Raw genomic sequence first — 13,316 nt, 5'->3', positions numbered from 1 at the left:
GTACAGTGGTCTTGAGAAATGGTAATCATTAAAAAGAACTAGATGTGTAACCTTTCTGAAGACTGCCACAAACTAGAATAATTTTGCTTTTAATGAAGTCTTTAATCAATCAAAGATCAAGGAAAATGATTTAAAATGTTCAAAAGGAAAGTGGCTAGACTAAGGAAATGCCCAAACCTTAAATTTAACAACTAACTCTATGCTCTAGTTTTTACTAGCTGACTGAGTGGATTTCCATATGTTCAAAAATCTGCCAAACAGACTAAAAGCCAGCTTAATTAAAACAATTATTTATTCCAAGTTCCATCCATTTAAGGTTTTTCATAAATTATTACAGAACTGAATACTGAAATCAGAAACAAGTGTTAGCAGCTGTAGCATTTACAACAAAGTTAATATCTACATGATCTTGACTTAAAAGATTCAAGGTGTTTCTGTCACTCAGAATCCATGAGGAAAGTTTCGAAGTCCAGATCCAAGTCGGAGACAAGGGCACTTACAAAGTCATCAACGGAAGGACACTTCTGAAGCATACCTGAGAACAAAGAAAACATCAGCCAACACATCACCCCCAGACAGTCAGGAGGCACAAAGACTGTTCAAGTCTATACATTAGGGGAACATCTGGCTTTCTGAAATAAGAGCTTGGTTCTATAACCTGACTGTTAGAACATTACAAAAAATCATAGGCAGTGTGTTGGCCCTGAAGATATTTATGATTTTTAATGCCTTTTTCCTATCTAATCGAAACTTAGCACAGAGATTTAGGCCCAAATATGTTTCCCAAGGGTTTTTATTTTGTGGATATTACTATACACTTGGAGTACTGTTAGAAGACTGAAATTTTTAGTTATCCTCAACTGGGCTGATTCAGAATTTAATATGTTTAATTACTTACCAAGTTTTATTATTAAGTTATCTACACTTTTAAAAGCAATCAAGTGTTAATTTTTTTGCAGAAATCTTATAGAGTCAAGTTATTGGCTTTTCTCTAATTTTGCTCTCCTAGAGAACTCCTAGCTTTGCAACTTATTGTGTAATGTGAAAGTCACTTAAAATCTCCAGTACTCAAATATACAGATTGCTAGAAGATAAAACAAGAAGTCGTGGAAAGCAGTGAGGCACTGTGTCCAGCGTATACTAACAATCTAACGAAAAGCTGACTATCTCCATTCTTCACTCCAAAGAGAAAGATTCAAGTAATCAATTAATTTGGGGGATGGATCCCGTAAAACAAATTCCAAAACTGAGACATGAAAAGATCGCCAGAGTTCTCTATTATCCTCTAAATCTTTAATGTAATTCAATTCAATTAACATGTCTTGAGTAGTTGCTGTGTGTTAAGAATTATGCCAGGTCATAATCAGTCAAAGGTGAACAGGGAAAGTCAATATGAGGGCAAGGAGCACACAATCACAAAAGTCAACCTGTGGAACTGGCTATCCAGATAGGGAAAAAACTAACCTTGACACCTACCACATACCATACATAAAAATTAATTTGAGATGGGCAAAGACTTAACTGTAAAAGCTAAAATTATGAAATGTCTAAAAGGAAATATAGACTATTTTGTGACTTTTAGATAGGCAACAATTTCTTAGGACACAAAGTAAATAACCACAAAAAAGTTGATATATTTTATCATAATTAAAGATGTCCACTCTTTAAAGATATCTCATATAATATTGGTATTCAGAATATATAAAGGAATCCTTAAGCTTATCATACAAATATTTTTTTAAAAATTAAAAATGGACAAAAAATTTAAGCAGATCTTTCACAAGAAAAGCCATCCAAATAAACACACAAAACTAAGAGGAACTGAGAAGACAGACCATCATTGTTATCTGGGAAGAGGAAATTAAAACCATAATAAGACAACACAAAACATCTACCAGAATAATTAAAACAACTGACAACACCAAATGTAGGCAAGGCTGTGGGCACCTGAATTGTAATACATCAGTGCTGAAAGGGTGAAATGATGCTACTTTGGAAAAAGGTCTAGCAGTTTACAAGACTATGCACAAACTTACCCTACTATACACCAGCAATTTCCTCCCAGGTATTAACCAAAGAAAATGAAAGCATGCCAACAAGGACTTTACATCCCCAAACTGAGAACTACACAAGCTTCCATCAACAGGATATAGATAAACATATGTGGTATATTCATAAAATGGAGTACCACTCAGCAATTAAAAGGAACCACCACGTGATGCAGGCAAGGACATGGATGGACCCCCAAACAGTACACTGAATGCAGGAAGTCTTATATAAGGGAGTACATTCTGTTTGATTTCATTTACATGAAGTTCAAAAATGGACCATATAATCTAGGGTGGAAAAAATCAGAACAGTGGTTGCCTTTCAGAGTAGAAATGGCAATCAACTGAAAAGGGACACAAGAAGACTTTCTGGTGTGATGGTAATGTTCTATATCTGGACAGTGATTTGCATGATAAAGGTATACAGAGGAATTAAAACTCATTAAATGATACATAAAAGATTTGTGTATTTCACTGTACATAAATTTTCCCTAAAAAAGAAAAGTAAAATATTGAACTCTAGTTAATGCCAGGGTTAAAATGTACTGATGTCTGCAATTTGCTTTGAAATATATGTATATACGCACACATATGTATTTTTATATATATAACATATATATGCTAGATTGATGGGTGGGTGAATGAATGGACAGCTGTATATGTGATAAAGCAAATATCACAAAATGTTAACTGTAGAATCTAAATGGCAAGTATATGAATGTTCACTGTACCATTCATTCAACTTTGTTGAATATTGGAAAATTTTCAACATAAAATGTCTGGACCAAAGTAGATTGTAGATGTTAAGAACATACAAAGTGCAGTTGGTGGGAAAACAGAGGGAGGAAGATGACTTCTGATGCAAAAATTCAAAGACTGGGTTGGGATCTGAGTAGAACCTTGAAAGATGGGGAAGATTTAGGTTCAAATTAGGGCCTTCCACGTGGAGAGAACAACATAGGAAAAGCAGAAGGGTGGGAAAATGCAGAATGTATATTGACTACTAAATGGTCTTGTGTGGCTGGACTAAAGGTGGAAGAGGCTCAGGGAGGGATAGAGTTGGAGAAGCTGAGGCTCGGAACCAGAGGAAAACCAGCAGCTCCTTACGTTTAGGTGCTGGGCAGTGTGTGTGGTGGTGTCCAGGTGCGGGCCTCCAGACTTCAGTCAGCAGTAAGAACAGAATTCAGGTGGGTCCAGCACTTACACAGGGAAGTGGTCATTCCCACCAGTGAATGACCATGTGGGAAATAGCTAAAGGGCTGCTTTATATGGTGGACATAAAAACAGCAGCTCCAAACACATACTTGTAAGCCACCACCTAGACCTCGAGAATGAATAATAATATAACACTCCAACTACAGGTCCAAATATCTTTATCCTCATTCAAGTTCAGATTCTGCTATCTCCATCTCAGGAAATATCTGAGAAATAAGGAGCAGCTACTGGAAGAAAGTTCCATTGCTATGTCTTTTTTGCAAAACTAAAGTTTAAACCACAATTTTCTTTTTACAGTTAAATAATCTCTATGGATGAAAGAAGGCCTCTCCTCTGGTCCAGCTGTGTTAATGATAGAAATGTTGTATCCTGCTGATTGCCAAAGCTGCACATTTCACATCCTATGTTCTAGATGGAGGTTACTCCTTAAGTCAGGGGCGGGGAACATCCCGAGGGCCACATATGGCCTGTGAAATCATTTGGCCTGGCCCTGCCAAGGCAATCACAGGCAGGACTCGAAATTCAATAAATCTAGGAGCTTTTTTCATAGCTAATTTTTAAGTTGATAATTTTGTATGGCACATGAATGATGTTATAAATATCCAAAAGGCCCTTGGCAGATAAAGGTTCCCTACCCCTGACTTAAGTAGATGCAATCCGATGAATAAATCAGGTTTCAGGCCTTTCCTATGTGCCAGGTTTCTTAATACAAACAACAGTTGTAGGCTAAAGAGGCTTTCGATAAAATGAGTTAACCTATTATACTATTTTATTCCTTTTAGTATGTGAAACATTCTATAGTTAAATGACTGGTTGTTTATGATTAAATGATGAGAACTGTCAGGAATTAAAACCCTTTCATTCAGAGCAAACTTATTCAGTTATGCATGGCCCTCCTGTCCCTTTGAAGTGGTTCATTTGAACTCAACAAACTGCCAATATAAATATGACCTTGCTCTGTCCTTCTCGGCAGACAGACCTAACTAACACAATCCTTCTCCAGTTTCCCATTTTCAATCATTCTTGCATCTCAGAGAATGGCAATAACAAAAGAAAAACATACACACTTGTGGTATTTTTAAATTAAACCTGGTCAAAACGAAATGGTTTGGTAATTTTGTATGTTAAGTGATTGCTAAAGATGAAGGTTCAAACAAGAGGAAATCGGAACAAAAGGAATAAAGAATAGTACTGAGGCAAGAAGTCTCTTGGTATATTGTTATGATATCCTCACTTTAATTAGATTTAAATGTTTTGCAAGCGTCAACACGAACTAACTTCTACACAGAATTAAAAGAAAAACCCTCTGTTTTCAGGTAGTTCAATAAATAAGAAAAACTGGTTACCTTTTATATGTGTATAGTAAAAAACTTCCAAAAACTCTTTGATTTTTTTAAAAAGCTGACAAAAACGTCCCCTTTGTCTTCAAGTCTTAATCTTAAAAGGGTGATGACTAGACTTGCAGTTTCTTAGGAGCCCCTGGGAAAAGCTTGGAGCTGTTAAGTCCATAAGTGGATGGAGTTTACAAACATATTTCACTGTGGAAATCACCTAAGTTGGGGTATATGGATTGATTTTGTCAAAAGGACTGAAACAAATGAATGACAACCTTACAACTCAAAAAAGAAATGTGTTGACAGCAAAGTAAGAAGACAAAATTGTACTAGGACGCACGTTGCACATAGTTCATACAAAGGAAAGTAAGTAGTTAGATTTTATCTACCTGTCCTTCTCAGAGGGATAGAGAATATATAATGAGTAGCTGAAGAATGATGATTTAATTTATTTTTATCCTCATTTTACCTGAGAGGCAAATGGGCTAATAAAAGCTGGTACAAGCCAGAACATTTTCAGCTTGACTGCTCTGCTCAAACTAGCATGTTTCATAACCTTGAAGTACTAGGGCAATTATTCTAGGCCTGATGAAAATAAATTATGATAGTAAAAGGATTCCAAGACTGATTTTTGAAGCAGTAAGGGCTTCCAAATTATACTATATGCTATTCTCTCTAGTAACTGTTGACATAGAGATGGGAATAAAGTGAGGATAAAGATACCAGGCATGAGGACCTGACCCACAGACAGCTGCTTTAGAAAGTTTGTCAGAAAGACTGCCATTAACACAAACAACAGTAATAATGGCAGCTATCTGTTGAGCATTTACTGAGTACCTGGCAAGTGCTAAGAGTATTGACTCATCTGATCCTTAAAACACATCTGTGAGGAATCCATCTTACAAATAAGACAATGGAGCAGGCACAGGTCACACAACTGTGGCAGGCAGTTAGACAGACATGAGCATAGCAAGCATGATGGGCCAGGTGCAGGTCACCAGGGAGAAAAGCCCTGGGTGCCTAGCAAAGGTCTCCCCCAGGGTGATCTTTCCTTCCTTTGCATATCGCTAGATGGTCTTGCAGTTTGAGCCAACTGAACCCCCCTCCCCCCCCACTAGAGATAACATCCAGGACTCAAGTTGTATTTTAGCTCCAGGCCCAGAAAAGCAGCAAAACCAGCCACGGCTGACCTCAGGGCCAGCTGCATTGAATAATGACCCCCTAACCTGGCACCGACCAATCAATCAGTGGAGACCTAGACCCTGAAAGGACACACCTGGAAAGCTGCTGAATAGTCTATTATCTTCCCCTGGGACCTCCCCTAAAATCCCCACCCTTAAAACCCTTGGGAAGGAGGACCCAGCATGGTCCCCTCCCTCTATCCCCGACCCCAGGTGTGTTACCATTAGCTTCCTCATCCCAAGTTCCCAGGGCGCTTCTGTTACCTCCGTAACTTATTTCCTCAGCCCATTTCTTCTACAAATTAACTTCTACTTCTGTGATTTTCCAAATGTTCTCTTATAGTCTGAGTGTTGACTCTGAATTCTTTCTTAGCCAGAACTCAAGTACTGAGATTTCTGAACGCAGGTCCAGCCTGACCCCACTGGTCGAACACATGGTGCTGTTCCCACCACCTACAACACAACTACGAAGTTTCTTTGTTGTATCCTAGTAGTCTGGTTCCAGAGCCCATGCCCTTGAAGCATGGTGACATATTGGAATTTTGTAAATATACATTTTTAAAAGGCCCATATTTAAATATCAGCATCCTGGATATGACAAAAAACAAACATGTGGAGAAATTCCAGAAAAAAAAAGTCTAATAGCTTCCTGATGCCACCCATGGCTATATGGACCCAGCTCATTAATTGTCCCTTACTTCCCTGAAGACAGAGCCAAAATGCCCATTGTCTTTTGGGCAATTTGGTTTCTGTACTATGGAGTACACTTTATGAGCAGTCACAGCTATGTAACTATCTAACTGGAGGTAGGGAACAGAGAAAACTGAGAGCAGCCTCTGCTGAAAAGGCGGTAAACTGGTACCGGCAAAATGGCTTTGCCCAGGTGTAACTGGGACAGGCACTCATGTCATGACAAAAGCCTTTTCCTCTCATGGGACAATACTCAGCCACGCTTGGCTGATGCAGGAATTCTTTTCTGGGCATAATACTGGGAGAAAACAGTGCCTAAGAGTTTTGCACTTAAGGATGTTTTCTGGGTGGCTTCCAAGTATCTGTGGTAACCCTTTGCAAACAGAAGCCCTTACATGTTTAAGGGACTTTTAACCATGCATATTTCTATGCTTTCACCAAGAAAAAATTCTGTCAGCCCCAGGACAACTTCAATACATGTATAAAGCTGCAAGTTCACACCCTGTTATTTTGTAATGTGTAATATAGAATCTAACCAGACCATCGTTTAAACATCTACATGTACTTGGCATGAACTCCTTAACCTCTTGAGTACCTGTATAGATGTAGAATTAATACAATTGTTTGAAAACTTGACTGAGAACAACTGGTTGGCAGTTTGATTATGTTTCTAAGCCAACCTGGCAAAGATGGAATCTCTTTCTGGCCCCCTTTACTAAGCACCTGGGGTGAAATGGTCTCTGTATCATTTAATTTTGAGAATATGGGAGATTATTGGTGCAATTAAAAACATTAAAACTATTTTAAGCCTTGGAAGACAAGGAGAATAGTTATATCTCCTATTGCTTAACACCAACCAAGGGTACCCAATCAAACAAAACCGTAGTTGCGTTCGGTCAAGGTTTAGTGAAAGCAAAGAAGAGTAAATTGAAGTAATTATAAATAGAATCTTTGTAAGGGTTTTTACATTCAAGCATTCATTCACTAATTCGCTCTATGTGTACCTAAGAGTATCTAACGTGAATGTAAGGCAGGCAAAAAGATCATGCTATATATTAGTAAGATACTATGCATAAAAATCACTAAGAATCTTTCTTCTAGAAACATATGCTCTCATACTTCTAAATGCGCAATTTCCAGACCAACACCCTGGGGTCACCTGGGAAGCTCTGAGAAATACACATTCTTGGTCCCCACCCAAGACCTAACGAATTAGGAACTAGGGGTGGGCCAAGCACCCAGTGTGGTGATGAGCCCTCCTTGTGAGTCTGATGGACCTGAGGAAACTGATTTACATGAAAAATGAGGCAAAGTTTCTCTCAACAGAAAACTATAACTTAAAAAATATTGAGCAAGAAAGATGTATTGATTTTTTATTTAACTAAACTAAAAACTATTTATTTCTCAAATGATATAGGAAACAATTTTATGAAACAAAAGTAGGATTGTTTGGGACACTGTTCAAAGTTATTACCAAGCCCCCAAAGAGGTGAAAGAGCTGTCTGGAAAAGTTCCTAAAAGGATCATGTGGCTTTGGCATGAAAATAGCCTTAAAGTCTGGGGGAGGAGGAGGAAGAGGCCAGAAAGGGAGCGGACGTCAGCTGTGAGATGACTGATGAACACTCTGGCTATGGACTTGCTTGAGGAGTCTCCCAGATAGGAGGGTAGGCTTCAGAAGTTAGCAGCAATATTTTTATTTTAAAAGTGAAGCAGAGTCTATTTTGATAACTGGAACCCTGGGGAAACAGTGCTTTGTGTTTCTCGGTTATTGACTCTTTTGTGAGGAAAGCTCAGAAACACATCTAAGAAGCTTCTTTAATGTAATTCTGGCTGTTCTGAGCTTGAGGCCTGTAATCAAACCTTAGTAAAGCAGGAGCCCAGAGGGAATCCAGAAGAGCTCCTTCTCCAAGAAGAAGACCACAAAGTCAGCAAAGGCACTGGTGGTCAGTGGGAATATCATGAGTTCTGAGACAATGGGGTCTTCCTAAGGTGATTCTTACTGGACAGGGGATGAGTGTGCCTGGCACCCTTCCCCCTTTAGGGGTTCTGAAATGGATGCCCTTCCTGGCTGCCAAGTTCCATGTAATACTACAGTAAGCAGGCCTCACTCCATCTAAGACAGAAAGTCTGTTCACGCATTGATGAAGACTAAATAGTACCAAGTGCCCAGAGATATCAGGCACACAGATATGAGTGAGATCTGATTTCTGTTCTCAAGAAGTCCATTATTTGGGGAGAAAACCATAGAAATACATAACTGTTTATGTAGAACAACAGTATATATATGCAGTACGGACATGGTGCCAAAGAGAAAGTGACTGATTACTGAGAAGTGCATGGAGACAGTGACCCCACAGGCTGGGGGTGGATTCTGACCAAGGCTGGAAACAGTGGAGACAGATCAAGAGAGGAAGATTTAGTGGAAACCATGTTTTTGCCACCCAGCGCCCATTTCCCTTTGGGTTAGAGGACTGTTTTTCCTTCAGATCAGTGGTTCTCAACTGGGGGCAACTAACTGTGCCCACCTCTCTTGTCCCCTAGGGGACATTTGGCAATGTCTGGAGCTATTTTTGGTTGTCACACTGGGGGTAGTATTCCTGGTATATAGTGCGTGGAGGCCAGGGAAGCTGCTGAATCCTCTGCCATGTGGTGCAGACACCTGCTGTTGTGCCAGTGAGTGCAGGCTGCTGGGGTGCCCCACGCCTCCTGCCTTCCCTCCACAGCTGGGCCAACACACGTGTTCTTCCTGCCATCTGCATCAGGAGCAGAATGACAAACAACTCTGAAGATGACTGGGTCTCATCCACTCTGGCACCAGCACCCTCAGGAACACACCTGTGCCTTTACCAAGAAAGTGAGCCTCGTTCTGACACCTCCCTTTGAAGCCATGTCATCCTCCACAGTGCTCAGCAGAGTTCCTTTGGTAAGAGAGAGTTGGTTCTGTTTCTTTTAGGGAGATTCCCAGCCCAGCCAGCGTGGCTCAGCAGTTGAGCATCCACCTATGATCTAGGAGATCGTGGTTTGATTCCTGGTCAGGGCACGTGCCCAGGGTTGTACGCTCCATCCCCAGTGGAGGGGTGCAGGAGGCAGCCGATCAATGACCCTCTCATCATTGGTGTTTCTATCTCTCTCTCCCTCTCTCTTCCTCTCCCTGAAATCAATAAAGACATATTTGATGATTGAAGATGGTGGCAGACTGAGTGGAAGCTACACTGCTACTCTCCCAGGACCAAACTGGAATTATAACTAAAATATAGAAAAACCATCCTGAATAATCAACTGCAACTGAAGACGAGCTGGAGAGCACCCTCATAACCAAGGACCTAAAGCAGAGACAGCACAGAGACTGGGCTCCCACAGGTGGCAGCTGAAGGTCCAGAGGGATATCTCAGATGTGGGGGTTGCCACTGAGGACTCTGGGGCCTAAACCCCAGGCTGGGCTTCCCAGCTAAGAGCACCAGAACTGAGAAAGGTGCCCACATCACAACTGGCTGTGAAAAGCAGCAGGGTTTCTGTCTGCCAGGCAGAGATGGCTGGAAATGCAGGCACCCTCTTGAAGAGCCAACACACAAGTTTCGTGTGCGGCCACTCACCTTGGGCTCTAGCAGAGGGAGGGCAGAGTGGACTGGAGCTGTGTGAGGAGAATCTAGAGTTGTGGTCTCTGGAGATTGAGATCAGAAGGCACCCATCTGTATTATTGTGCCTAGTCATTCCCCCCTACTCCAAAGGACATCTTTCTCAGACCATTTGCTGCTTTGGCGGGGGAGTAATTGCCCCACCCTGCTGGAAAACCTCTTGCTCTACCCAGAGGAGTTTCTATAGCCTAAGGCTCGTTAAGAGACTGATAACAACCACCCATCCCACCCTGTGTAGTTTCTACAGCCCGAGGCTTATTAAGAGAATCAGATTAATCAGCCTACAGGGAGAGATAAGACCTCAGAGTGCTTTGAGTCTTTGTCTGATCTGCTTCTGGACCCGGGCCATGGAAAGGCAGACTTTGGTGTGCATCTTGGTCCTGTCCAACTGCACCCAGACCCAGCAGAGGGGACCTTAAGCCTAGGGTTGTTGATAGCTCCAAATAGGGTACTCAGGGACAGTCACAAACTGCATCTGACATTGGCCTATACCAGAGACGCTCCAAAAAGACTGAAAGTCCTAGCAGATCTACCTAATACATAGAAACAAACCCAAATAAGCAGCCAAAATGGGGAGACAAAACAAGCCCAAAGTGAAAGAACAAGAGAAGTCTTCAGAAAAAGAGCTAAATAAAATGGAGATAAGCAATCTATCAGATATAGAGTTCAGAATACTGATTGTAAGGATGCGTAACAGCATGAAAAAAGACATGGAAACTATGAAGGAAATTAAGAATGACATAGCAGAAATAAAGAATACATTGGAAGGAACAAACAGCAGATTAGAGGAAGCTAAGGATCAGATCAGTGAATTAGAAGACTGGGTAGAAAAAAATCACTCAATCAGAGATCCAAAGAGAAAAAAACAATTAAAAAACAGGAGGACAGCCTAACGGAGCTGTGGGACAACAAGAAACGCAACAATATTCACATTATAAGAGTGTCAGACGAGGTCGAAAGTAAGCAAGGGTTAGAGAACCTGTTTGAAGAAATAATGGCAGAAAACTTCCCTAACCTGTAAAGGAGTTCACACAAGGTCAAGAGGCACAGTGAGTCCCAAGCAAGAAGAATCCAAAGAGGCCCATGCCCAGAACATCATAATTTAAATGCCAAGAATTCAAGACAAAGAGAGAATCTTAAAGGCAGCTAAAGAAAATCAATCTGTTACCTATAAAGGAGTTCCCATAATGCTTTCAGCTGACTTCTCATCAGAAACTCTACAGGCCAGAGGAATGGCATGAAGTATTCAAGGTAATGCACAAGGATGTGAAAGCAAGACTACTCTATCCAGCAAGGCTCTCATTCATGATAGATGGTGAAATACAGAGCTTCTCAGACAAAAAAAGGCTAAAGGAGTTTGTCACCACCAAACCAGCACTACAAGAAATGTTAAAGGAACTGCTGTAATTAGAAGTAGAAAGAGAGAGAGAGAAACATTGGCATAAAGAATGAAAATGGCAATAGATAAGTATCAATCAGTAGTAACCTTAAATGTAAATGAATTAAATCTTCCAATAAAAAGACATAGGATCGCTGAATGGATAAGAAAACATGACCCAAATATATACTGTCTACAAGATACCCCACCTCAAAACAAAAGACTCACACAGGATGAGAATGAAGGGATGGAAAAATTTTTTCCATGCAAATGGAAATGAAACAAAGCTTGGGGTAGCAATACTCATATCAGAACAAAATAGACTTCAAAATGAGTAACAGCACAATTTACAAGAGCTAAGATCTGGAAACAGCCCAAGTGCGCATCAGTAGATGAATGAATAAAAAAAGCTGTGGTACTTTTACACCATGGAATACTATACAGGTGTAAAAAAGAAGGACCTCTTATCCTTTGGGACAGCATGGAGGGAACTGGAGAGTATTATGCTAAGTGAAATAAGCCAGTCAGAGAAAGACAAGTATCATATGATCTTACTCATATGTGGAATGTAATAAACAAAATAAACTGATGAACAAAATAGATCCAGAGATACAGAATCATGGATCAGACTGAGGGATCTCAGAGGGAAGGTGGGGATGGGGGAATGGGTGGGGAGAGATTAATCAAAGAACTTACATAAGCATAACCCATAGACATGGACATTGGTATGAGGAAGACCTGGGGGTAGGGTGGATGTGGGGTGGAGGGGATCAATGGGGGAAAAAGGGGACATTTGTAATACTTTCAACAACAGAGATAAAAAATTAAAAAAAAAATAATAAAGACATATTAAAAAAAAAAAGAAGAAGATTCCCAGTTGAAAAAAGATCAGGTCACAAGTCATTAAGAGGGATTTAGTGATGCCTGGGAGACACTGACAATTTTGTTTGATTAAGGTCCAATGTTCTAGACCCAGTTTTGGACCAGGAGCAGGTATTTTTTTCATTTAAATGACTATTCTTTCCTCATAAAGTCCAGGTGATATATGCAAACTTTAATGTCAGATTTCCTCTCTCCAAGTTTACTGGCGATTGGAGAGTGTTCCTGGCCAAAGAGGGAAAAAGAGTATTTCGGTGTCTCACAGTCCTGGCCAGGGTTGGTGGGAAGTATGATGAGAGGTCTGGTAAGAAGCAGGGTAGGATTGTCTCAGCCGTTTGTGGGCCCTTCTGAAACTCATTCTTTGTTGTGTATTCAGGGAAGAAAACATCCTTTTGTTTGAGGGTTTCAAATGTGCAATGGAAGTTTGTGGATTGGGTGTGTGTCCAAAGGCTCTCCAGGACAGATGAGTGCCCCAGGCTCTCCAGGGCAGATGAGTGTCCAAGGCTCTCCAGGACAGATGAGGGCTGAGTGCTCCATAGATTGGGTCCAGGTGGATAGAGTCCTGACACTTACCAGACTGGCAAGGCATTTAGAGCCCAAGATGGCCAGGAACAATTAAGTCATTTGTTTTTTTAAAATTAAAGCTAAAAGCCAATCATGCTCTTACATTTCAGACACAGCCTGGTATTTGGTTTAAATTAAGGTGTGTCAGGTTTATATTTAAGGCTTACAGGTATCATTTATTTAGAGAACAGTCTAGTGGACTAAGGGCCTTAGGCTCCAAAGAGGAAATGTCCTGGGGAACCCCTATGAAGAGCTATGAAAACCATCAGAGTAACTACCATGTGGTTGGATAAACAGTCTCGGGGTACTGTGCAGGTTAGAATTTTAGGCAGAATAGAACCTTATCTGTCTCAGCATAGGATTTTATAACTTCAAATACCAGTCTAATTTTC

General features: G+C 40.6%; 1 protein-coding gene across 1 annotated transcript in view; it reads right to left on the bottom strand.

Annotated features, from left to right (window-relative positions):
• Positions 1 to 268: 268 nt before the first annotated feature.
• MIPEP (mitochondrial intermediate peptidase) overlaps positions 269 to 13,316 on the bottom strand; it is a 182,471-nt gene continuing 169,423 nt past the window's right edge. Inside the window, exon 19 of the mRNA XM_081127366.1 lies at positions 269 to 535. Within this exon, the coding sequence (XP_080983492.1) occupies positions 438 to 535 (98 nt within the window). The 3' untranslated portion in view covers positions 269 to 437. The remainder of the gene's footprint in view (positions 536 to 13,316) is intronic.

Source organism: Miniopterus schreibersii (assembly GCF_964146895.1).
Source record: "Miniopterus schreibersii genome assembly, chromosome: 2".
NCBI classification, from domain to species: Eukaryota; Metazoa; Chordata; class Mammalia; order Chiroptera; family Miniopteridae; genus Miniopterus; species Miniopterus schreibersii.
This window is presented reverse-complemented; position numbering and strand designations above follow the sequence as displayed.